Below are 27,784 nucleotides of genomic sequence, written 5' to 3'. Positions count from 1 at the left end.
GTCCTAAAACTACTTTTATGTAAAGTGCAGCGGAATCAACGCACAGCACACAGAGTCATAAAACTACTTTTATGTATTATGTACAAGAAATACTGTTACAACTGAAATTCAAGTACAAATGATGGCTGAGAATGAAGGTGTCAAATCGCAGCCCATGCACTGCTGTAAATCTCCTGGACCAGCCTGTACTGCAGAGTGATGATTTTGACTAAGGTCCTAGGCTTTTATACATACGCACCACTACTGCTGGTTGGTGTGTTTCTAGTGCTGTCAGCCAGTTCAGAGGATGGTCCAGTGGCCGACTGCCAAGTGGCACCTGCGCTGACCCGACTGCTGCCCACAGGTCTGCGCATGTGCTCGGCTGCCTCTGGTCCTTGCGCCTGATGCCCGGTTGTGCTGCCCGTGTCTTACAGGCTAGCCACGTGTGCTCTAGGGTGAGGTGTGCCACATTTAGGGCCTGTTGCCCTGTGAGTGTAATCTCTCCATGTATTGGTGTCTGCGATGGGTATCACGGTTCTCATACAGCCTTTGTGAAATCGATCACTCAAAACTGAGTTGGCAAGACTATGTCATGGATGGCTCTAGATTTAATTTTTCTAATAACTAAAACATACACATTACCTGACCATCAGTGTATTAAAGGATCTCTTGAACAAGCTTTTGCTTGTAAGAAACACTTCACATACAAATAGATTAATCCAAGACCACTCAAGGAGGGAATTGGCTAGCTCACTACCCTGCCATAGCTCCATCCAGGAGCACCCTTGACATAGTTGCATTCAGTACTCATACTCACAACCCACCTTTCAAGTATTAGGCTTGAGACTTGAATGGGCTTGTTCCATCCAGGAGCACCCTTGACATAGTTGCATTCAGTACTCATACTCACAACCCACCTCTCAAGTATTGGGCTTGAGACTTGTTGTCCTTTGGGTTTGTACATGTTCTGTTGGCAAATGCACTTGATATGCTGACACACCTACTTATTGAACAATTCAGTGTTACCATAAATTTTTAATAACCTAGAGCTCACAAGCATTTTATTAACAGGGAAACCATTCTGGAGACTTGTTATGAAGCAGTTTGATGATTTGCTAGTAAAGATCTTGATTGTTGCTGCGGCTGTATCTTTTCTTTTGGCTCTCATCAATGGGGAAACTGGTTTAAGCGCTTTTCTAGAACCAGCCGTGAGTTCTACCTTGTTTTTCTTTTTTTTAAAATTTCATTTTATTATTGTCTGAAGATTTTTTTTAAAAATGTTGAGACAGCATTAAAAAAGTGTTTTATTTCTTCTCTCAAAAAAAAAAAAGAGTGTTTCCTTTTAGGATCAGAAGATTGGCAAAGTGTGTCTGGATTGTAGAGGCAAGTTTAATGAACTCTATGTAAAGGCTAGCTGGCTGCATCTCTTGCCAGGTTATTTTGATGATCTTGGCTGCCAATGCAGCCGTTGGTGTGATAACAGAGACCAATGCAGAGAAAGCTCTCCAGGTATGCTTATCTGGCCTGCATATCTTCAAGACCGCATAGAATGATAATCTCTATCCCCCAACCCCAACCCCAACCCCAACCCCAACCCCAACCCCCCCCCCCCCCCCCCCCCCCCCCCCCGCCTCTCTTCCCCTTTTTGTGTGTGTGTGTGTGCGTGCGTGGGGGGGGGGGGGGGGGCGGGGGGTACGGGGATTTCAAAGGGCTAGAGTAGGTTTGTTTAAGCTGGATAATACTTTCTTTTGCTTATCCCTTTGCATATTGACATGAATCGTTGTCCTAATCTTTCCTTGTAAAGCTTTCGATATGTATGATATTGCTTTGTTGAACAAACTAGCAGTTGTGGGAATAAATCACAGCATTCTTCATGTTTGCTATACAGTTAAATTAGATAATTAAATTGCACACACACACACACACACACACACACACACAAAAACACACTTACACACAGATATGTACATATGTGTGTGTGTGTGTGTGCGCGCGCGCGCATACACACATATTAATGTGTATATATACACATACATGCATACACACACATATATATATGTATATATGTTGCATGTGCGGAAGCCTTGCTGTACTGATCCACAGCCCTAAGCATACTTAAGAACATTGATGCTAATTAACTTATGATTAAGACAGAGAGGAGAGAGAAGAAGAGAGATTAGATGTTAGGTTTTCTTTATTCATATGGTACAAAAAGGTGGCTTATGCTTATACATGGCTGAGGCATGTGGTCAGCCCCATAGGGGTTTACCTTAGCCCTTCTACATGATTGCTATGACTGATTGATGACTTAGGAACTGAATAACTGAATGTCTTTGGCTGATTTTATGAGCTATGCTTATATATGGGGGTAGGACAGCAGTCAGCCAACAGTAAGGCTGTCAGCTTGCGGAATAATCCCAAAAAAATGCTAAAACTAAAATATAATGCTAGGCGGTTGGCAATAAATGCTGGACTGCTCCACAACGCTGGCCTACTGGTAGTGATGGCCATCTGATGCTGGCCGACTGGTTATAATGACTTGTTGAAGTTGGCCGACTGGTGCTAGGAGAAGTCCAAAGGCTGTCGACTATGATACTCCTGATGATGATGATCATGTTGATGACCATGCTAATGATGATGGTTCTTCTAATAATGTTGATGGTAATGCTGATGAAGATGATGGTTCTGCTATTGATGGTGATGAGGATGCTGACGAAGATACTAACTAATCAAGGATTTAGAATGTTCATTGTGCGCTTTTGCCGCACAGGTTGTAGCTGGGGACTTGCCGGACACCGTATGCGAGCCACGAATGGCTGCAAGCATACAACCGGGGAAGGAAGCTCAAACAGAATGCAAAAGGTGTGTCACTCACCGCTCAACCGCCGCCTTGAAGGATTCCCGCGTCGCAGCCGTGAAGAAGGAGCCGCCGTCGCCGCTCTACCGCCTCTCCGCCGCCGTGCCGCTACACAGTGCTCGATCGCTCTCTCACTCTCTCTCTCTCTCTCACACATGCAGGAGAAGGAAACCAAAGAGATAAGGCAAGAGCACTCTTGTATTCACAACACATGAGAATGAGGATTTTAGGGTTACATTTAACTCTTATAGGTGACTTGGCCGTTCACACTTGGGCGCCCATACATGGCCGGCCGATCCTAACCCTTATCCTACTGACATTCAAGGTGCGCCTCTCATCGGCGATCACCCAATCCCTTTATCCTTAACATATGGTGCCGACAAGCCCGGCCCATGACTCAGAATATTTAAATTAATGACGTAAAACATAATACGTCTCAATGTCCGTCATAGGTTAACATGCCCCCCTTCCTGATGTAGATTCCGTCCTCGGAAGCTATGGTATGGTAAGCTCGAGAGGGTTGTTGTGGTAGACCGTCTGCAAAACAGGGAAGTAGAGTGAAGGTATGCTGGAATTCAAAAGATATAAAGTGTATAAATTCAAGCATGTTAGACCACAATGGATGTTGTATGAGAACTTAGTTTAAGGGTCACATGAGTGAGCTAGTGTAGCAAATTAATAGGAGTTTAAAATTTTTGAAAGGAATTCAAGAGTTAGCAAGGTGTCAAAGGTTAATCAAGGTTTATAACTGGCCTAAGTCAAGGAAAATAACCAAGCTTAATAAATAAACAGATGACCACACTGTGTCTACTCTAAGAACAAGTTAATACCACGCGTCTAGGGACACAAGAAACATCAGAGTTACAGGAGTCTTTTGCCTTTATTTTTTTTATATGCACGTGACAACTTTTACACACAATGGCGACCTTCCTAAGGCAAAACTAACATCGATCCTGGTACCATGTTTAACACAAGGCATTATCCAGGAATCTATTAGCTCACTTTAGGCAAGGCTACCCCCTACCAACCAAGGCATCGGTCTGGAGTAGAATACTCCTCGCCTACCAAGTATCAATAAGGCGATAGGCCAACGTTAAAGCACATCATAGATTTGTATTGCCATTTATTGTAGGCTTTTTTTTTTAAATAATCTATTTCTTTTGATCTTTGCTCCTGAACTATAATGTGTCTTGCATCCTTTCGACAAAGGGGTAATAGCTATGTCCTAGAGGTCAACACACACATGGCCAGGTGTCAAACATTAAGATGGTTTGACCCTAGACCTAAGACAATCGTATTCCAAGGTTAACTAAAGACATCATGCTGCCTAGGAATATTTCCAATAAAGTTAAGCTCATTAATGATTTACACTAGCATGCAAGCAACTTCAAAAACTAAGTAGTACATTGACAATTTCCATGTGGTCATACATTATAGTTTATGCAATTGATTGAACAGTAAAAACGAAAGAGAGTGGGTATGGAAGAATTACACCTGTAATTGGAGATCTCCTTGATTTGACGAGACAGCTTGCAATTTGATGTAGATATATTTTAATGAACGTTGCGGCAGTCTCAGGACTTGAAAGCGAACCCACCTCAAACTTTTCAACCTGTACAATCAACTAACAAGCACTATACCTCGAGAGGCACATCAGTGTGAAAATTTCAAGACTTGTTTAAGGAATCTAAACTAGAAAAAACTTGAAAACGCTAACCTACCTACCAGTCACCACACTACTACTGAGGATACGGTAAGAGGATGTTGTAAAGTCCTGGCTCTAGCCCTAAGGCTAAGCCTCTATCCGCATCATCCAAACAAATAAAGTCAACCTCAGTAGTGCCATGAGTTTCATCCGTCCATTCATCATTGTCAGATATTTCCTTTTCATTTTCCCATCCACATAAACTCATCAAAAATGTAACCATGCGAGGATAGTCATCTTGTGGAAAAGGAAAGCATTGGGCTATCGGGGATATGTCCTCTACGGAGTAGGGGTCAGTCATGGTCAATAGGCGAATTAGCCATTCTAATTCCTTAATATTTTCCTCTCTGGCTAGTACATCTATATGATCCCATTCAGTTTCAATTACAGAATAGCACATGTGGAATATCTGAGAAAGGTACAGATGATATCTCTCACCAAAGGTAGGAGTGGATGAAGTGTATGATGATCGGGCATCTGCCATATCTGCAAACACAGATATAGCATCAGTAGGTTTATGACACGACAATCTAGTTCTTGATTGTATACGGATATTTCTCTTGTTTTCGTGCTCTTGCTCTTTTTACTATTTTTTGTTTTTCTTTTCTTTGTTTTTTTAAAAAAAAAATGTATGAAGCTATATATATACATCCCCTTGAATTTGGCAATTACATAGTCAGGGGAGAAGGTTATAAGGAGGAAGCATTAGAATGTCGAGCGTGAGTACATGCTCCCCCTTTCCTTGGGTAGATCATATTATTTGCAATGATGTTGCAGCCTCTTGGAACCAATTTGTCCAGCGGGTCATAGGTTGTGATGTGGGCAGATAGCTTTTTATGACCCTTGTGGCCACATCCAATTGCAGAGATGGTAGTGTACGCTCCCATTGACGAATGGAGGAAATGGTTTCCGATGATACTATTACAAGGGGAGACGTAGACTCATCGGTTTTTTGTTGGGTGTTGGCAAGAGTAGGTGTAGAGCATGTAGAAACTTCTATATCAGCGTGTGCCTGGCATGAGGAGCTAGAAGCTTCATGTGGCTCCCCCCTTCCTGAGCTAGGTGGTAATGATCGATATCGTTTGGGAATCCAAACGAGCTCTGGAAGAAGTGGTGTGGAGCACTCTATTACCTTTCCCTTACCATCGTTGGGGTGGCAACAATTGGTTTGCAAGGTTTTACAGGTGATGTAGAGGGATTCAGCTTATGTTTAGGGACCCAAATCTGGTCATTTCCCTCGTAGTACCCTTGGGCTACTAATAATTTTTTAGGGATCCATCGCGATGTTACATTGCCCTTTCTCGGGTGGGTAGCTGCTTTTCTTTTACGAGGCTTCTTGGTGGCTGAACGAGATTGAGCAGGGGAAGTAGCTGTTAACGAACCTTTAGGGACCCATTTGTATGTACTCTTTGGCATAGTAAGCGAAGCTTTAGGGACCACCTTGCCTGTTTCCACTCTTGGCGTTGAAGCGTTAGAGGGGTGGCCAACAATCGAAGATGGTTTTGCCACTGGACTTTGTGATTTTTCATTATCTAATATTTGAGTGGATGACTTAGGTGCGGGATTTTGAGCGGTCAGACCTAGTGTTGGTTCTTGCGTTGTGACTTGTCTGGTTGCCCAATCGATATTGCACTTGGTGGCCATCATCCATTTGCGCCCTAAGATTACAGTCCCTTCCATGGTACCAGCAGGCATAACCAAAAAGCTTTGAATAATGGTTCCCTTGTCATAGGCAACCGGAGTGTGCAGAATTCCTGAGACAGGGGTTTTCTTCTTGTTGATTCCTTGAACTTGGATAGAACTCTTGGATAAAGGTGGTTTTCCCAGTTGACACCACACGCCATATGATAGCAAATTGTGTTGAGCTCCTGTATCCAATAATGCATTATACAGCACCTCCCCGTAAGGACTCTGTAACTCAATTGGGTATCTTAGAGGTGGGTCAGATTCCAGTGCATCCTCTTCTGCTTCCTCGAAAAATACTTGCGTAATTCCCAAGTTGGCTTCTCGTTGTCTCCTAGCACGCTGTTGACGTTCTTTGGCTTCGACTCTCGCTTGTATCTTTTTAAGCTCAGCTTGTTCTTTAGCTGCCTTCTTTTGATGGATTGCATGTAATTTCTCCTGGCTCAGGGGGTCATAGTATCGTTTGAATTTACTCCCATTAAGGAATCCAATGGTTTCAACTCCGTCGAGAGTCTCCACTCTGATGGTACCTTGTGGAGTAATTTCACATACTCTATATGGTTCCTTACCAGCATATTTGAGCTTCTTCTTTTCGTTTCGCACTCCATACATCAGGACTTTATCCCCAACCTTGATGTCCTTGTCCTTTAGATGGCGGTCAAACCATTTTTTCCTTCTATCCTTCTCCACAAGGGCATTGTATACAGCCAATTGTCTTTCTTCGTTTAGCCGCTCAAGGATATATAGACGCTCTACTAAGGGATTACCATCCCAACCCTCTTGAGTAGCAACACGAAGACTAGGAATGACAAATTCCCACGGCATGACTGCTTCTTGGCCATATACCATTTTGAATGGTGTGCAATTAATAGCCACTTTGTACGCAGTACGATAGGCCCATAAAGCTGTCGTAAGCTTTAGATCCCAATCCGTGCGATGAGCTTCAACTGTCTTTGTCAAAATAGAGATTAAGGTCTTGTTGGTACTCTCGGCTTGGCCATTCGCTTGCGGATAGTAAGGAGTAGATTTATGATGGGATATCATGAAATTTGTTGTGAGCTCCTTAATCACTTCATTTATAAAATGCGTACCATTGTTGCTCACAAGTTCAAAAGGACAACCGAATCGTGTGATTATATTTTCAAAGAGGAACTTGGCTGTTGTCCTCGCATCTGCCTTACGTGTCGCTTTCGCTTCAGCCCATTTGGTCATATAGTCAGTGGCCACAATAATATAGCGAGATTGTGTGTTTCGGGCCGCTAGGCTAATTGGACCTACAAAGTCTAAACCCCACTTTTCAAATGGTTGGTTTACTTTGATTGGATGTAGGGGCATCTGATCTTTCCGTTGGGGTTTCTTGTATCGTTGGCATTCATCGCAACCCTTCACAAAGAGTGATGCATCTTGGAACATAGTGAGCCACCAATACCCTGATTGTAAGATCTTTCGCGCAGTTAAGTCTCCTGAGAAGTGACCACCGGCTACGCCCATATGTGCCTCTTGCAAAATGTATAGATACTCATCCTCTCGGGCACAACGCCTAAGAACGTCATCCTTTCCTCTTTTATAAAGAGTCCCTGCTATCAGGCAATAGGGTTCGCATTCTTTGATCAGCTTTCGAGCTAGATCTTTACGAAGCTCCTTGGGTGGAAAGCCATTAACCAAAAAGTTAACAATCTTCTCACTCCATTCAGGCATTGTCTCCACCATGAACAGGGAAGTGTCAGGTAAGTCATCATCAACTCCCGTAGGAGCCTCACCATTAGGTATGCGAGACAAATGATCAGCCATAACATGTTTTTTGCCAGGTCTCACAACAACAGTGAAATCAAACTCAAGAAGAATCAATAGCCATCGTGTGATTCTTCCTGTGGAGCATGGTTTGTTTACCAGATACAACAATGCTTGATGATCTACATAGAAAACAAACTTGGTGGCAAGGAGGTAATAACGAAATTTCCTTACTGCATATATCATTGCCAACCCTTCTCGCTCCGTAGTGGTGTAGTTCATCTCAGCATCGTTCAACTGGCGACTGGCAAAGCTAATGGGGTAGTCTAGCTTGTGTTCTCCAGGTTGAGTTAACACACACCCAATAGCAAGGTTTGATGTATCAATATGCACATGGAAGAGTAAATCCCAGTTAGGCATTCTCAAGATTGGAGCACTCGCCAAGGCCTTCTTTAATAGCTCATAGGCACGGTCACATTCTTCGGTCCAAATAAACTCGATGAGAAGCTTATACAATGGTCGAGCTATCTCGGCGAAGAAGAGAATAAACCTTCGATAATAACCAACGTGGCCCATAAAGCGTTGGACTCCCTTGTAGTTGGTGGGTGGGGGTAATTCCAGAATGACCTTGATTTTACTCTCGTCAGTGGAAATCCCATTTTTGGACACTATATGCCCTAAGATAACTCCGTGTTTAACCCAGAATTGGCATTTGAAAGGATTCAAGGAGATGCGATATAATCTACACCTTTCAAATATTTTTCGTAAACACATCAAGTGCTCATCCCAAGAGGAATGAACACAAAGATCGTCTAAGAAAGCTTCACAGAAGTCCCTTAGATATTCCTTAAAGGCCGTGTTTATCAATCGTTGGAATGTTGCAGGTGCATTGGTCAAGCCAAAGGCCATGACGCGAAAGGCAAACACTCCAAACTCCGTGATAAATGCTGTTTTAGCTTGGTCCTCGACTGCAGTTGTGACTTGATTATAACCCGAGTACCCATCTAAAAAGCTATATGCCTCCTTGCCTGCCACTCTTTCAAGCACATGTTCAGAATATGGCAAGGGGTAATGATCCCTTCTGGTGGCTGCATTAACCTTTTTGAGATCAACGCACACTCTGAGTTTCCCATTCTTCTTTGGCACGATGACTATCGGAGAAACCCATTCTGAGTGCTCAATTGGGTATATGAATCCACATTTTACCAGCTTTTCAATTTCCTCTTGTACAATCTTTGCGTACTTAGGATTCATTGGGTAGGGACGTTGCTGGACTGGTTTAGCAGTGCTAATCATTGGAATCGTGTGTTGCACCACCGAGGGTGGAACACCCTTCATATCATGATATGTCCAGGCAAATATGTCCTTGAATTCCTTAAGAAGCTTCGTAAGTGCAGCTTCTTCCGCCTTGGTGAGGTCTTGAGCAATAAAAACTGGTTTAGACTCCTCACCCGGATCTGCTAAGTCTATCTCCTTGACTACCGCAGGGCCATCGTAGACACCGCTACTCCCATTGGTAGGCGTTCGTTGGGCTTTTGTGTAGACTACTTTACGTTCCCCTGTGGTGAATGATTTGAAATGCTCGGGTGCGGGGTGTAAGTCTACTGGTTCTTGTTGTGCCAGGCTTTTTTCTTTCAATTCCGCCTCCTTTTGTTGTTGAGCCAACTCTTGGTTTTGCCGCCTTCTTGCAGTACGACTTAGTTTTGGCTTCTCTTCGATTTCTAATTGGGCGACGTCATGAGGTTGCGGAATACACCACATGACACTTTGGAGGTATTGTCTCCAATTATCCGCTATCTTCCGATGAGCGTCAATGGCTCCTACATAACTAAGCCATTCTGCAGTGGATTTCCTTGTTTATTGCAGTGCGTACATTAGCTCGATAGCGTTGGCGCTTATGTTTCGTTTTCTTCTTACCAAGTTTTTGATTTTTGTTTCTATCAGATTCGGACTCACTTGGTGGATCTTCACTTTCGGATGAACTGCAGGAGGTCACTGTCCTAGGCCTTGAGCACCTTGCTTCCACCTTTGGGTGAATATTTGATTCATTTTCCCCATCAGGCTCAGGGTCAGTTTCTTCTTGAGATTCATACTCAGAATTGCATTGGTCAGAGTCTTCGCTACTTTCAGTGTCGGTGGAGTTTGCCACTTTCTCACCATCAGGGGTCAAGTGCATAACACCTATCATGTTTATTGGCACTAACGGTGGCATATCTTGCCCCTTAGGTGTTACCCAGCTTGTGCCTCTATTCCCCCATGTGTCTATGGTTGCCGCTAGGTGTACCCAATCTAATCGACTCAGTCATACCCGGTAGGACATCCATATAAGGAGAATCTTTCCCATCATCAGTCTCTTTTTTGCATGTATAGCAATACCTTAATGGGGCGGAATGGACAGTGGTATCCGATCGATTATCGATGATAACCTTGCTTCCTAAAGGATGTGCACGACCATTCTCAAGATCAACTCGAATGACAGAGTCCTGGAATTGTAAGTAGACATGGTTTTTCGACCAGTCATGCACCATTTGTGCTTCCCTCATGAAAGGACGTCCTAAGATCATTTGATATGACATAGGATGCTTGGAGAAATCCATTACAATGAAGGTATGTTTTACCTTGTACCCCAGGACCTTGATCTTGAGGTCCCTTACCATTCCAATAGGTTTAGCTATGGTTCCGTTTGCCATCTTAACCACTATGTTTGTGACTTCGAGGTGAGGCCTTCCCATAGATTCCCAACAGTTTTTAGTCACAATGCTCACTCCAGCACCACCATCAAGGATTCCCTTTAGAGTTAATCCCTTGGTAGTAATGGGGAGGGTGGCATTAGATTCGTCACCTTCAAAGTACTGTCCCAACTTGTTAACAGGTATTTCAACGACCGAGTTTTCATCTAGGTTGGGTTGTAGATCCCAATGTTCCCCTTCATCTTGAAGCGTGTCAGGTCTATCCATATTTGCAAATTGTGGTAGCCCCGCCTTTAGTTCTCCATTGAGAAATGCCCGAAGAGCTAAGAATAGCTCAGGATCTCCGTATAATTTGGATATGATCGTGGTTCTGATTTCAGAGGACATGAAATCCATTAGCTTAGACACATTCAATGGTACTTTTCGAGACATCGCCCCTTGACTAGGGACTGGTGAAGATGGAATCGCTTCCTCTTCAATGGGGTCAGGCATTCCCTCACTAAACATTCTTTCCAGCAAGAAGGGTGTTTGCCCACTTCCGGATGTCCTATCCTCACTTTCTTCTCGAATGATACTAGGTATAGCTAACGGTTTATGGTTCCTGTGAGGCTGAACTTGCGTAGGAAACAGTGTCTGGAATTTTGATTTTTCTCGGGTTTGGCTCCAGTTCTCTTTGTGTTTCTTCCACCAAACTCCTTAAGTGTTGCACTTGTTCAATCTCCTCAACTGGGTTTGGGTAAGTTCCAAGCTTTTTCTTAAGGGTTTTTGGCCCACGTGGCTTGTCTTGGGGAGTCTCAGTCAGTTTGGGTGGTCGAGAGGGCATTAACTGACTTGGTTGTGGGGCCGAGGAAGTTTCCTTCTGTTTCCCCTTATTTTTGTACTCGCTTGATTCTCCTTCATTGAGCTCCCGAGTGGGTTCCTCCCTTAAGGTAGTGGCTTTGGTCCCCATAATCGGAATCATCTTCAGGATCATTCATATACACGGGGTCGTCTCCTGTCCCTATGTTAGTCTTTGAACTAGGCTTGGAGCTCGTGGCATTAAGCGATCTCTTCCGCCGTGTTTTCTTTTTCTTTGCCTGAGCGATTGATGCAGTATCCCTCTCTTCAAGAATGTAGTTTTGATTTTGAAGCATTGATCGTGTAACTACATTCGCGGGTACAACGGGTGTGGTTCCTCGTGCTTGGTTGGTGACCTCAACCAAATTCAATGGCGTAATCTTGGGTGCATTAGGATTATGTGGACATTGAGCGATCAAATGATCTATGCCACAACGATTACATGTAAGTACCGGCATTCCCGATGTGCTCCCTTGATTTGGTTGCATTTGAGTAGAGATCTTCTGTAGCCTATTAGGGCACTCCGCTACACGATGTGGTCCACCACAATCGTAGCATTGAAGAGGTGGTCTCCTCGCCAAGGTATTAAGGTTTTGCCCTCTAGTGGCGAGAGCAGCCGCTTGATATACAGGCTTGACTTGCCCGAAATGATCTTCCATGTAGTACTGGGGAATCATTTCAAACGTATCAATCTCGTATGGAGCAGTAGGGTCTATCTCCTCTTCATAATCCCCACATGCACTATGTGACTCACAACCCATCTGGTTTATTGGGGTAATCCTTGGATGTGGAGGTTGTGGTCCTAGCACTGGCGGTGGTAACAGCACAGACTGGACTACATTCGGATTTCTTGGAACTATGTGCTGTGACGGTTGCTCGACAGGTTGTTCAGGCATTAGCGCGGGTACTTGAGGTGTGTTTGACCAGGCTAGTGGTGCCTGATTTGCCAACATTCGCTTAAGTACTAGGCAATCTTTAGATTGATGGCCATACTTACCACATGCATTGCAATTCCCATTGAATTTGACTCTGAATGTGAGACATTCACTCGTGCTATGTGGTCCTAAGCACACCGAACACCATTGTTGCTCTCTCCTTGGGTACATATGGCTATTCTGAGGAGCTCGATTACCCCTAAAGTATTCTTGGAGAGCCTTAGTAAGGTCGGTCACAGACATTTCAGATATCTTGGGCTCCTTGGCAATAGGTTTTACCGTCATTGGCTCGTGCCAAGATACTTGCGAACTAACGGATTTTGTTTCTGAAGATACCTTTTTACCTGCAATTATCAAGTTGTCTTCTAACTGGATTGCATTGGCAGTGACTGCTTCCCACGTTGTAAGACCTCTAATGACTAGGCCATTGTAAATGTCCTCGTGGCGCAATCCTCGGATGAATCTATCGAGGAGTTGGTTGTTATTGAAGCGTTCATCGGGAGTGCAGCGAGAATTTAGATGCTTCAATCGACTTATAAAGTCTCTCACTGACTCCCCTTCCTCACGTTCAGCTTTTTGGAGTTGAGATGCTACTCCCCAAAGCACACCCTCACGTATGTATTCTTTCAAGAACAATCTCTTGAGAGTGGGGTAGTGAGTGCGCTCTTCAACCCTTAAGGTTCGATACCAATCTCCGGCCTTCCCACTCAAGGTTAAGCCTAAGGCTTTACACTTATGCAGCTCATTGTGCTCTTCCAAGGAATCACACACGTGCTCAAAGACTTCAATGTGCTTCCTAACATCCTCGTTACCACTGAAGTTTTGAGTGAGCTTAGCCACTTGTACTGCCTTGCTTCTAGGTTCTCTCTCAGGCATGCCCCGCATGTTTTCCGCAATGGATCGTCCGATCGTCTGAGCAAACATTGCGAGATCACCTAGGTGAGCAGGCATAGCTGGTGGAGGCACTTCTGGGATAGCCTGGCTGATAGGAGTTGGCGTTGGTCTGAGTATGTTGGCAAATGACGTAGGATATGATATGTGACTAGGCCTAGCTCCTCTTGGATAAGGGTGGTGATAAGGTGGTCGTGGAGCATACGCCATTGGCATACTAAGAGGCGTAGGAGCTACATGAGCATGAGTAGAGATAGGTACATAGGGTCGATAGGCACTGGCACGCACTGTTGTAGGTACTGTTCCACTAGGTAGCGGCGTCGTACTAACTACAGTGGTAACAGGTGCGCTTTCTGTCATGCTCATCATTGGTTTAGGCAGCATTGTGGATTCCCTAATGGAAAGTTGAGCCAAGGTTGGAAAGCTAAAGTTACTGCTCGTGGGCTCAACCTGCATTGAGACTCCAGGCGAAACAACATACGAAGGGTCTATGGGACTCACCGAGGGAGTCTCCAATTGTGATAGGGTTGGTTGTTTGGCCTTGCCCGTATCCAAAAACCTCATAGGGCCAGTGGAAACTAGGTCCACTCCCCTATTTTGCCTCTCAATTTGGATAATTCTATGAATAACCTCACATATCATTTGCTGTTGCTCTTCTAGATTAGTGGCGCTAGATGTAGATTGTAGGACTTCTAACCAACCTACATGGTATGTGTAACCCGTGTGTAGGTCCGTTAGAGTCTCTGTGTGTAGATCATATTCCCAATTTTCATTGAGAAATATCCCATCTAGACTTGGTGTGCCAAACGGTTCTCTTGAAGTGGACGCAATGTCACTTCTTATGGTTTGGCTTCTAGGGACCTCTACTTTAGGAAGAGCATCGGAATGTGGTAGCTCAGTAGGGCCCTCATTAAACGAAGTGGGTAGAATATCCACATGGACACTCTTTGGGAGGGTAGGGTCTACATAAGATGTGAATGGCGAATCTACTACCCCTCCTTCCTCATTTACTTCGCTTGTCGCATGTTCAGAGCGTGTAGCTCTACTAAAGGTCTCTATTAGACGACTAAACATGCTAGATCCGGGTTGTGGGGCCCACACTGGCATGTTTTGGCTTGTTTCCTCAGGGTTCTTGGTAGGGTGCCCTTCCATGGCTTCTGAGTCAGAGGATGAGTCACTATCCACTATTCGTGGATCTTGGGTTGCACTCCCTTGGGTTCCAGCCGAAGGCCAAGATGCCAACGTGGAGGGATGGTGTGAGCCTGCGTAGACTGAAACGCTTTCTAGTGGTTCAGGCTCTAGCACCCGACCAGAACGTAGATGCATGTGACGTGGGTACCCTATGTGCGTTGGTGACTACCTTTGAAACTCACACAAGTGGTTTCTTAGGTGTTTCGCACCCCGTTTTTACTTGTTTTTAGATTGTTTTTAACTCGTTTTTGACCCCCTTACTTACGGTCAAACTTGGACTAGGGCGTGTGATAGCTCGAAACGAGCGTATCGTTCAAAGGGTCCTAGTGTGCTTTACAGCACCGTGTTCGCCTATCCAGAGCTCCCGTGGTCCTCAAAACAGTCCGTTTCCCTATGGGGGAAGGGGCAAAAGCCTATTTGCTTGTGGAGGAAAGGGTGAGGGCTTTATCCCACATGCTCACTTTACTCCTTGGGGAGTGGGCTACATATAGGGTACAACTTCCCATAAGCTCTCACTTGAAAGAAAGCTATGGAGGCTCTCTCTCCTATATATATATATATCAAAAGACCGAGACCGAGGCCGAGGCCGGGGCCGGGGTCGTGGGTCGTGGGTCGTGGGTCAATTGGGGTTCTTTCTTTTCAAAAATTTTTTCTCCAGTTAAAAAACCTTTCCTCTCCACACGTTTGGTTCTTTCTTTAAAAATAAAATAAATTTTTTTTATTTTTTATAATTTTTTTAATTTTTTATTTTCTGTTTTTTTTTGGGAGATAAGTTTTCTAGGGTTTCTTTGGGTTCAGCCTTGGCCGCGGCGCAGTTCGCACACAGCACAGGTCTGGGGATTCAGAAATCCCCCCTCACACGCAGAAAACCAGATAGCAGATCACACGCCCACACGCGGAGCGGAAAAATAACAAAAATCAAATTGCAGAAACAGATTGCAAAACACAGAAACACCTCAATAACAAACACACAGTCGCTCTCCTACAGTGCAGATTAAACTTCACGCAGCAGCCGAGCTGCAAACTGGAGCTTGGTGCAGGGCAACTCCCCGGCAGCGGCGCCAAAAATGTGCGCTTTTGCCGCACAGGTCGTAGCTGGGGACTTGCCGGACACCGTATGCGAGCCACGAATGGCTGCAAGCATACAACCGGGGAAGGAAGCTCAAACAGAATGCAAAAGGTGTGTCACTCACCGCTCAACCGCCGCCTTGAAGGATTCCCGCGTCGCAGCCGTGAAGGAGGAGCCGCCGTCGCCGCTCTACCGCCTCTCCGCCGCCGTGCCGCTACACAGTGCTCGATCGCTCTCTCACTCTCTCTCTCTCTCACACACGCAGGAGAAGGAAACCAAAGAGATAAGGCAAGAGCACTCTTGTATTCACAACACATGAGAATGAGGATTTTAGGGTTACATTTGACTCTTATAGGTGACTTGGCCGTTCACACTTGGGCGCCCATACATGGCCGGCCGATCCTAACCCTTATCCTACTGACATTCAAGGTGCGCCTCTCATCGGCGATCACCCAATCCCTTTATCCTTAACATATGGTGCCGACAAGCCCGGCCCATGACTCAGAATATTTAAATTAATGACGTAAAACATAATACGTCTCAATGTCCGTCATAGGTTAACATTCATGCTGAAGATTAACCATGACATGGGCGTGCACGTGACATTCCCTTCTGCTAAACTTGATGACGGGGTGGACACTCTGTTATCCTTCCTCCCTGGACTTGACTTTGAACTGCTATTGCTTTCTGACTTTGACTTCTACTGACTTTGACTGATGTTTTTAGTTTGAACACCTTCACTCCTGATCTCCACCTCCAAGTCTTTGATGAAGAACTGAGCATTTGTTCACTGTTGTCCCCATGCTTGGTTTCCCTTAACCTTGACACAGCGTCGGGTCACCTCTCGGAACTGATCATTCCTGTTGCTAGACCTTTGGAACTGATCTGAGAGCTTACTGAGGTACTGGGTCTGCGTACCGACCCTCAAGGACTGCTTCCTATAGCTTTGCTTGTTGCAGACTCTCCATCTGCTACCCTACTACATCCTTCCTGCTGGAACTATGCACCTTCCCTGAGACATAGCTTAGTGGGCTGACCATACCAATGTTGCATGCGCGGAAGCCTTGCTATACTGATCCATAGCCCTAAGCATACTTAAGAACATTGATGCTAATTAACTTATGATTAAGACAGAGAGGAGAGAGAAGGTTTTCTATATCATATTGTACAAAGAGGTGGCTTATGCTTGTACATGGCCGAGGCATGTGGTCAGCCCCATAGGGGTTGACCTTAGGCCTTCTACATGATTGCTATGATTGATTGATGACTTAGGAACTAAATAACTGAATGTCTTTGGCTGATTTTATGAGCTATGCTTATATATGGGGGTAGGTCAGCAGTCGGCCAACAGTAAAGCTGTCAGCCTGCTGAATAATCCCAAAAAAATGCTAAAACTAAAATATAATGCTAGGCGGTTGGCAATAAATGCTGGACTGCTCCACAATGCTGGCCGACTGGTACTGATGGCCATCTGATGCTGGCTGACTGGTTATTATGACTTGCTGAAGCTGGCCGACTGATTCTAGGAGAAGTCCAAAGGCTGCCAACTGTGATCTGATGCTCTTGATGATGATGATCATGTTGATGACCATGCTGATGATGATGGTTCTTCTAATAATGCTGATGAAGATGATGGTTCGTGATGAGGATGCTGACTAAGATACTGACTAATCAAGGATTTAGAATGTTCATGCTGAAGATTAACCATGGCACGGGCGTGCACATGACAATATATGTATGTGTGGCTGTATATATATGCGTGTGTGTGTGTGAGGTTTCACAAAAAAAAAAGTGTGTGTGTGTTTCGACAATTCTCTGGATGCTTATGCTTTCTTTCATACCAATCTTCGCCAGTCTCTACACGACTGTTGACAGCTAGAGGCTATTGATATCCCATACTTTGAAGTCTTTTTCTACTGTTTTTAGCTTTCTTCCTTGGATGACTTCTCTCTGAAGTACATACACACATATTTATGTGTATATAGACACATACATGCATACACAGACACACATATATGTGTGTGTGTATGTATATGTATGTATGTATGTACGTATGTTTGTATATGTATGTATGTATACATATATATAGTTATATTTATAATTGTGAGTGTAAATATGTAATATGTATAAGTATATATGCATGTATGTATATGTATTTATGTATATATCTATTCATATATATATGTATATACGAAGGACTTCGTGTGAATATATGCTCTTATGTGTGTGTGTGTGTGTGTGAGCATATCTTGATACAGAGTTCTACACCCGCTATTGGGCACTGATGGCGTTAGTGGGTATGTGGTAGTATCTAGTCCATACTATGCATAATGGAGTTGATAGTTATATAGTCTTGTGGGTTGACTACCATGAGTATATAACATGCACGTTCCTAAAAGGTGAATTTGGGCATGTTCTTGGATTCATCTAGGTATATAATTTAGCCGTATTAGTGGACATGCAGATTTCACATTGTGAAGTTTTCGTCCGAGTTGTGGCTAGTTGATATTGTGCCGATTCTTTCTATCTTTAGCGGTGCATTTGCCCTATCAACTACTTGTTTGCTATACTAATTCTTTCTATTTGTTACTTCGCTTAGTGCTAGGCTTCATTATGGTGGCTGAGTCTACCCTGTATCTCCGGAGGTTTGACAGAAACTCAATACGAAGGACTGTGTGAATATATGCTCTTATGTGTGTGTGTGTGTGTGTGTATGTGGAGTGCGTGTGTGAGAGCATATCTTGATATAGAGTTCTACACCCACTATTGGGCACTGATTCTGTTACGTGGAAATACATGCTTTGTTTGCTTTCCAAATTGGCATGCTTCACATATTCTCTGCATACCTTCAATGTTATATAACATGCACGTTCCTAAAAGGTGAATTTGGACACGTTCCTGGATTCATATATATATATATATATATATATATATATATGTACATAAATATATGTATGTATGTATATATCTATGCATATACATATATGTATATACACACACATACATATATATATATATGTATATATATATATATATATATATACATATATATATATATACATATATATATATATGTATGTGTGTGTATATACATATATGTATATACACACATACATATATATGTATATATATATGTATATGTATATGTATATATATATGTATATGTATATATATATACATATATATGTATGTGTGTGTATATACATATATGTATATGCATAGATATATACATACATACATATATTTATGTACATATATATATATATATATATCTATATGTATGTACATATATATATATATATATATGTATGTACATATATATATATATATATATATATATATATATATATATATATATATATATATGTATGTGTGTGTATATACATATATGTATATGCATAGATATATACATACATACATATATTTATGTACATATATATATATATATGTATGTGTGTGTATATACATATATGTATATGCATAGATATATACATACATACATATATTTATGTATATATATATATATATATATATATATATATATATATATGTATGTATATATATGTATGTATACATGTATATATACATATATATATATGTATACATGTATATATATACATATACATATATATATGTATATGTATATATATATGTATATTTGTACGTAAATAAATAAACAAACATATGTAGAGACATACATGTGTACGTGTGTGTGTGTGAGAAAGAAAGATAAAAGTGATACAATAATGTCCATGGTGTCATGTGCATCACAGATGCCATGGACATTTCCAGGGCTAGATCCAGAAGAGGCAAGCAGACAAAGACTATGAACCAGTAGAAGTTGGACATGGAGCAAGATTTGGAGCAGAGCATGGATCAGAAGTGTGTCGGCTGCATGGAGGATGACATCAGCATGACCAAAGAGCTGTCGGCTGCAGGCCAGAGGGTGCTGACAGCAGGCGCATCCAAGAGAACCAGTCGGCAGGATTTTTATTGCATTTATGAAACAGTAACTGGCCGACCAGCAGTCGGCCAGTTTCCCACATGCTCCAAAGGCCTATAAAAGGGCACCATAGCTCTATGTTTTACTCATTCACTCCCACTAGGGGTGTGGGTCATTTAGAGGTCCCATAGGGGACAGATTTAGGAGTTAACAACCTTTTTATGAAGGCAGCCCATGGCTGTACAGATTTGTACCTTTTTTGTACATAGTATATACTGAAATTCCAGCACTTCTCACTCTCTCTCTCTACTCTCTCTCTACCTGCGTTTTTGCATCATGGTGCGTTTTTGCATCAGGAGGTCTTCAAGAGTGTTTAGGGCTGAAAGAAGACTACCCAGAGCTTCCGCGCGTTACATTGGTATCAGAGCATCAGGCTCAGCAAAGCTAAACGCTGAATCAGTCCCAGATGATGGTGTACAGGTCCAAGGTACAGGAAAGTACACGGATTCGAAGCCCAAGGCGGGAACACAGATCGGGAAGAACTCCCAGGAGGTTTGTTGGTGGTGTTCCACAGTGCCAGATGGGGATGTCAGTTCCGTGAGCCAGATGGGTTCTAAGGGAACGGTCCCAAGGGAGGTTGATCCTCCAAGGGTGATGTGAGAGTGCCAGACTCAGTTCCAGGAACGAAGACCAAGACGGTGTTCAGAGTCAGGGCAGGAATGGATTGTGGACTAGAGGAAGACCAGATGCATAGATCTTCATCAGAGACAGAGTGGTTTGGAGAACAGACCGGATTTTCAGAGAAAAAGGTTTGCCAGGGATGGATGATGACAGAGGGACTTCGGGAAAAGGATTGGGATGATGACAGTCATCCAAGAGCAGGTTGGATTCCCGTCATCAAGTTTAGCAGAGGGGGATGTCATGTGCATCACAGATGCCATGGACATTTCCAGGGCTAGATCCAGAAGAGGCAAGCAGACAAAGACTATGAACCAGTAGAAGTTGGACATGGAGCAAGATTTGGAGCAGAGCATGGATCAGAAGTGTGTCGGCTGCATGGAGGATGACATCAGCATGACCAAAGAGCTGTCGGCTGCAGGCCAGAGGGTGCTGACAGCAGGCGCATCCAAGAGAACCAGTCGGCAGGATTTTTATTGCATTTATGAAACAGTAACTGGCCGACCAGCAGTCGGCCAGTTTCCCACATGCTCCAAAGGCCTATAAAAGGGCACCATAGCTCTATGTTTTACTCATTCACTCCCACTAGGGGTGTGGGTCATTTAGAGGTCCCATAGGGGACAGATTTAGGAGTTAACAACCTTTTTATGAAGGCAGCCCATGGCTGTACAGATTTGTACCTTTTTTGTACATAGTATATACTGAAATTCCAGCACTTCTCACTCTCTCTCTCTACTCTCTCTCTACCTGCGTTTTTGCATCATGGTGCGTTTTTGCATCAGGAGGTCTTCAAGAGTGTTTAGGGCTGAAAGAAGACTACCCAGAGCTTCCGCGCGTTACACATGGCATATCTCATCATGGAATGGAAAATAAAACAGAAAGAAAACATAAACATAGCTATCTCACTGGGGTGATACAAAAAGAAAGAAAGATATATTAATGTCTTCAAAAGACCAAGGGTCTATGAGACCAAAGAGTAATACAATAACTCCATGGAAATGCTGATCCATGGAGAGGGGGGGGGGTGGGAGGAGAAGAGAGAAAGAAAAAGAGTTATATTAATGTCTTCAAAAGACCCAAAGGGTCTATGAGACCAAAATGATGTATATACAGTGTCCATGAAATCTCGTCATGGATGAAATAAGATAAAGCAACAGGAAACTAAAACTCAAAACTGAAAGCTAAGATCTCAGACTTTGAGATTATACAGGATGAAAAATCTAGATCCTACTATGCCAAGGTATAGGGTACAATAAGTGATGAGATATGGGAGAGCTGAATTCCGGGCAATCAACCCTGAATGCCGGGCAAGGGCCCATCCAAGATGTCCATCATGGGTGATACAAGAAGGCTAGAGATGTCGATAGTCTACTGTTAGGATGAGGCTGCTCAATGGCGTCTGAGTATCTCTTGAATGTGGGGCTGATGAGCTGGTGGGGGTGGCCGGGGTCCGACAGGATGAGGGTGTCTAGCTCTGTGGAGTGTGTGTGCCGATCTGATGTCCTCCCATGGGCTTGTTGCGAGGGGGGCTTTGTGGTATAGGCTCCTGTATCCACTATGATGGGCTCTGGTGCCTCTCTATCCACCCCTCTAGGCTGGAAAAAATTGGTGATGGTAAGCTGAGAGGACTGTTGGGGGCGAGAATCTCGAGTAGTGACTCTCTGTGTAGGCTGGCAGTAGGAAGAGTCCAAGGTACCCATGAGAGAGAGAGAGAGAGAGAGAGAGAGAGAGAGAGAGGGAGAGAGAGAGAGCTTTTATCTTGGATGCTTATTTGGCTAGGAGGCTTTCTTATTAGTGTACAGGTTTGCATGGTCATGATCCTTTAGAGGATCTTTTGTGGGGATTTTTTTTGGGGCCATAGGTTTTGTATGAGCCATGTGGCTGATGTACATTTTTACATATAATATAAAACACCATTTCACAAAAAAAAAAAAAAAAGAGAGGGAGAGAGAGAGAGAGAGAGAAATGCCGGGGTTTGAATTTATAAACCTTGCTTGTTTCTGTGGTACAGCAGCCACTCGGGCAGGCCCCACTGACTAGACAGTTGAATTCTTATAAGGATGGTCTTGACTGTTGCAGGAACTGAAGGCATACCAGGCTGAAGTGGCGACAGTTTTAAGGAATGGTATGAAACAAGTGGATGAGTTCTTAAAAGTTCTACAGTGTTTCGAACCCTGGCACTGTTGCCTTTATTATAAGTACAGCTATAGTCAAAGCGTTGGCAAGGTCTAAACCCTGCTCTCACGTTTTAGTAACGGCTGCCAACCCCATCAAGATTTTTACATCCAGCTTGCCAGCCCACCCTGGTTGCAGGTGTGGGAAGCCACTGTTTGACGTTCGTTCGAATGCCATATCACATTATGGTTGGCTTTAGGAAAACGTAATGTCTTGCCTAGTTGTCAGTGAAGAGATGGTTGGTGTGCTGTCGTTAAGTGCAACTGTGTCATTGCCGTGTTCATCCTTTAACCAGATCATCCTCACACTTGAACCTTGAGTGCTCATCAACTTGATCCTGCTCACACACCTGTGCCTAGCTCTGAGTACAACTTACCCTATGACGTGGCCTGCTGACATGGTGTTGGGATCCGTTTTTATTTTCCTTTTTTGGAGTTTAATAAAATTTGGGGTTTGCTGTTTTCATGCTATTGGGACGTTTTTGATAACTATGACTACATTAGGAAACTTTTGATAGCTAGGAAACTTTTGTTTTGGGTGACTGGTCTAGGAATTTTGTACAAAAGACAAAGGCTTCGTGTAGGAAGGTAAAAAATGCTGAATTATTTACTCAAGATTTACAGTGAACTAAGTGCTTTCACAATGATTTGCAGGTTTTTTGTCTATTGTGCCAGCTTCAAATCTTGTCCCCGGAGATATCGTTGACGTTTCAGGTTGCAAGAAAAACAATCACTTTTTTTTTTTGGTAGAGACTACATGTATTTTTTGTAAGATCTTTTTTTGGGGAGTCATTAAAAGTCTTATTCTGATGTCCGTATTGCATGTTTCACTGTAGTTGGTTGCCAAGTTCCTGCTGATATGCGAGTGATTGAGCTGTTAAGTAGTCAGCTAAGAGTTGATCAAGCCATATTGACAGGTTATTTGCTCCAATCAAAGTTAACACACTCACACACACACGCACACCCCCGCTCCCTTCTTTCTTCTTCTTCCTCCACTCCCTCTTTTTTCCCTACCTCTTTCCTCCTCCATTCCTTTTTACCTTTCTCCCAAAATAAATAAAGAGACAATTTCAAGCACCCAAATGTCTTGTTCTGAGGCAATGAACCTGGAAAAACTTTTTTTTTTTGGTTTTTTGTTTTGGAGTAGAATACTACAAAAGAGAAGATAAAAACCACGGTGGCCTTAGAAGATGGAAGGTAGTTGATCAAAACTCCTTCAATTGCAGCTGTCATCAAAAGCAGCTGCATACTAGCTTGAGAATATCACTGCTCGCTGGAAGACAAGCAGCAATGCAGGGAGCTCTTCCCTGCAAGGTGGTTGAACTTCTCTGCAGATTAGACCTTATCGGGGCCCTCTAGAGGCCCTCTAGAGCAGCAGCACTCTTATGAATAGCCTTGGTTTAAAGGTTATATGGTTAAGTTTGGTGAATTATAGTGGGTAAGAAAAGGTGATGAGGTGTAAAGATTCCATAGGTCATGTGTGATGTCATTGATTCACATGGAAAGTGTGAGTGATATGTTGTGTATGAATTATACTAGTCACATGGAGAGAGTGTGCAAATAATGATCTTTTGAGCTATGAAAGGCTTGGGCTGTCATTTGGTGAGAGAAATTGATGGAATAGATTGCTGTGATATGTGCTGACTTAATTATCTTGATAAGCCCCTTTTTAATGAAGGTTTCCTTATAATGATTATCCAGTTTTGAAGTTGATTATTTTCTTTGATTCTCCATAGCTACCATGATTTGAACCAAAAGGAGTATCAAAGCACTACGCAGCCAGGAACTGTGTGGATTCTCATGCATCTTTGTTAACCCATTGCCTTGACAAACCAAGCTCAGGTCTGCCATCCACCATGTGACATTCACATGCTTGTTCCATATCATATTCCTTCTTTTTCATCTTGTGTAATGATAGTTCTAGGGGGAGGCTATAGGTATCCTCCATTTTTAAGAACATATACATTTGTGCCACTTTGATCTCTTGGACTCAGGCCATTCTAGCCTGCTGCATGCATCTGTAGTACACATCCACACTAGATTTTATATGCCATTGGTCTTTGGCATTATCCTTGTGATCAATGTGGTGAATGCGATTAGGCCCCAAATGTGACCCAATAAGTGACAATGCTTGCTCATCTTTCTCTACCCACTCATTAGTTTTGTTATAAGGTACATCTTCCTTATCCGTATTCCATAGCTTTTTGTGCATTAACAGATACTTCATTTGTGTTGTTGCAGGCCAAACTTGGAAAGCCAAGCAACTGCCCCCCAAGTCACATACATGGCACGGCCACTCAATTTGCCCATACGTTGGGCTATAGAACCCCAAATGTGATGTGCAGTGCTGCATCCCCGTAAACAATATTGTACAGTCTCAGAATCTACCGCACATCTCGGGCAGGTAGGTGCTACACCGAAAACCGATCTCCATTGATTGGTGGGAAGACCATGTAAAAATAACCAAAAGAAATGAGAGATCTGGCTCCTTCTGTATGAATGCCAAAGCCTATGCCAATATCTGCAATGTATCACTGGAGAGATATCATAGCTCTCTCAATGAGGCCTCAGAGTAGAGATCCTATGCATTTGTTGAGTGAGGAGAAGCCTAGCATTCCAGATCGTGAAACTGAAAAGGGCAAGGCTTTTCAATGGATCAAAGGCATCAATCCACTCCCACTCTCCTAGATCCCACTGAAGATATCTGATAGGACTGCCACCATATAGCCACAAACACCAAGAGCCCTGAGTCACTATCTGAGGAGAAGGATCAATAAACCAATGCTTCCCCGAATGACCAACAATCCTCACTTTGACTAAGCCTAGTATTTGGGATGATCCCCTCCATGCTACATCTCCTCAATCTCCCTCCATGCATGATAGAATAGATGATGCAATCTGTAGCCTCCTGGTCTGGGAGAGCAATGACCTGCAGAGGTATGCCTATCCTCAAAAAGACTCCCAACCAACTCGGATGATAGTCTCCATGAAAGGTCTCGGAGAGCCACTAATGCGGAATAGCTGCATTAATCTGATCAATACGTATGTGAGAGCCCCTAAGATGCTGAATGGATGCAGCTCTCCGGTCCACTGGAAGGCTCTTAAGGGTCTTCCAAGCAAGAACTGTGCATGCACATCTCTCCCATCCTAACCACTACATGTAACGAGATGCACCAAGTGGCCGATTGGCCTCATCCCTGATGAACTCGTTCCACATAATAGGTTGTCGGTCAACCTCATCCAAAGTCCTAGGAAGCCTTTGTCGCAAAAATGGTCTCATGCTTCTCCATGCTCTGACAATGGCTGCAATAAGAGGGGAAAATGGTGTCCTGATATCAGCCTTTGTGAACAAAAAGCGTGTGTTGGGCAGCCAATCTCTCCCAACATGAGGTGTACATCCGGAAATCTGAGACAAGAAAAAATTCTTCCAAGGTTGATTGCCTGGTAGAAAACCTCTGACCACAAGTTTGCATAGCAACGCCTTGCATTGAACATCTGGATCAATAATATTCAGCCCTCCCTCTCATGTGGGTTGAATAACTGTGAGCCAAGCTACCCTGGCACGAGTGTTTGTGGTGCCATCCAAACCCAAAATTGCGGATCAATCTCCACAATTGACCAATGCACGCACGAGAGAAGCACCAACAAGAGGCAATAAACCAAGTACCTAATTAGCCACCAAAGCTCTGGAGGCTAAATCTAATCTCCTGGAGCTCCAATGAAGAAGCTTCTTCTGAATGCTCATAAGTATTGGAGCAAAATGCTGTGCTGGAGAAATATCAACCCCAACCTGGCATCCCAAATATCTAGTAGTGCATCCTCTATTGATCCATGTGAACCCAAGCTCTGTACCCCAAGCAACTCTCAGTGAGTCACTAATCCAAAAGCCAATAGATTTGTGCCAATTAGTGAGTGCCCCTGCTACCAAACAAAACTCTTCCAGTGCTACCCGGAAGGAACATAAGCATATGTGTGAGGCCTCCAAGAACATGATTGTGTCCTCAGGTAACTTAGAGTCAACAAGCTCCTCTTGACTACGAAGAGGCAACCTCAATCCAGAAATACTAGATGTGGAGCGGGGGAAGATGCTCATGGCCTCTGCAACTATGATACATAATAATGGGGCTAAAGGGCAACCCTGCCGTATTGAGTGAGAGATTTGAAACTGCTCTTCTTTATCACCGCAAGCGAGCACAGTACTGTGGGCATCACGATACATGCATGAAACTCCCTTGATCCATCTCTGAGAGAAACCCATATGGCTAAGAGTACCCTCAAGGAAGTCCCAATCCACTCTATCATAGGCCTTCTCAAAATCCAAGAGTAGAATGGCTAAGGGCTGATTACTCACTTTAGCCCATTCCATGGCCTCCCAAAACGAGAAAATGTTGTCAAAGATGCTCCTTCCGTGTGGCTGCAAGCTAATGCTCATTACTGCCTTAGCAAGAATCTTATATGCAATCCCAAGTAAGGTGATAGGTCTCCACTAGCCAATCAATGTCTTATCCCCACTCTTAGGGATAAGATAGATAAGTCCTTGAGTGAGAGAAGAAGGCATAGAGCTCGTGTCCCACATCTCCTGGAGAGCCGATATGATCTTAGCCCCGATCTCATCCCAAAAAGTACGAAAAAAAAACAGGGGAGAGGCCATCCTCCCTGGATACTTACCATGAGGTAAGGCATGAAGAGCATGAGTGAACTCCGGCATAGAAAAAGGGGCATCCAGAACGGCACACATCTCCTCAGTAATCAAATATGGCAATGCATTCCAAACCTTCCTCTCTGACCTATGTCTCAAATGAGAGTGAGGCTCAGTACTAAGAAGCTGGCAATAAAAATCAGTGGCAATCTGTCTAATCATAAGAGGATCTGAATGAAGAGTGCCATGTGAATCTTGCAACCTCTTGATACTATCTTTGGCATGAGATGGACCGTGAGTAGCAAAGAAATGTTTATTGCATCTTCCACCCATCTGGGCCCAAAAGGATTCCTCGGCAGGTAACGATACTCCGCATGCTACTCAAGAGAGTGATGAAGCTCTGCCCTAATAGTACATAAAGAATCTGCAACCCATTGAGCATGAGGATGTTTCTCGTGCTCTTTTTGTAGGGTAGCCAGTCTACGTCTAATAGCCCTTTCTAAATCCAAGGCCTCTTGCCTCTTAGAAAGGGCACATGTGTGATAAAAGTCACTAATATCACAGAAAGCAGAGGCCAGGCTTTGCGGTGCCCGTGAGAAATCATGAGATCTCCAAATATCAAGCATGCGACGTGATAGCTCTGCATTTGAGAACAAATGATCAAGGATGCGTACATGGGGTGTTGATCCATGGTGACTCGGATCTCTAATGCGTAAAACCACTGGGCAATGATCCGATTTAGAGGTGCCTGAAGCAATAAAAGTATGCCCCCCTCTGTCAAG

General features: G+C 43.5%; 1 protein-coding gene across 6 annotated transcripts in view; it reads left to right on the top strand.

Moving 5' to 3' along the window:
• Positions 1–27,784, top strand: part of LOC147622112 (calcium-transporting ATPase 3, endoplasmic reticulum-type-like) — an 87,497-nt gene that overhangs the window by 34,018 nt on the left and 25,695 nt on the right. For all 6 annotated transcript variants that reach the window (XM_086823205.1, XM_086823207.1, XM_086823209.1 and 3 more), the window contains exons 5-9: positions 1,051–1,187; positions 1,414–1,488; positions 22,269–22,314; positions 23,018–23,077; positions 23,200–23,280. In XM_086823205.1, coding sequence (XP_086679331.1) covers positions 1,051–1,187; positions 1,414–1,488; positions 22,269–22,314; positions 23,018–23,077; positions 23,200–23,280 — 399 coding nt within the window. The remainder of the gene's footprint in view (positions 1–1,050; positions 1,188–1,413; positions 1,489–22,268; positions 22,315–23,017; positions 23,078–23,199; positions 23,281–27,784) is intronic.

The sequence above is a fragment of the Cibotium barometz genome, chromosome 29 (genome assembly GCF_041138505.1).
Source record: "Cibotium barometz isolate CiBa-2024 chromosome 29, ASM4113850v1, whole genome shotgun sequence".
NCBI classification, from domain to species: domain Eukaryota; kingdom Viridiplantae; phylum Streptophyta; class Polypodiopsida; order Cyatheales; family Cibotiaceae; genus Cibotium; species Cibotium barometz.
The sequence above is the reverse complement of the archived record's forward strand: the minus strand, read 5'-3'. Positions and strand labels throughout refer to the sequence as shown.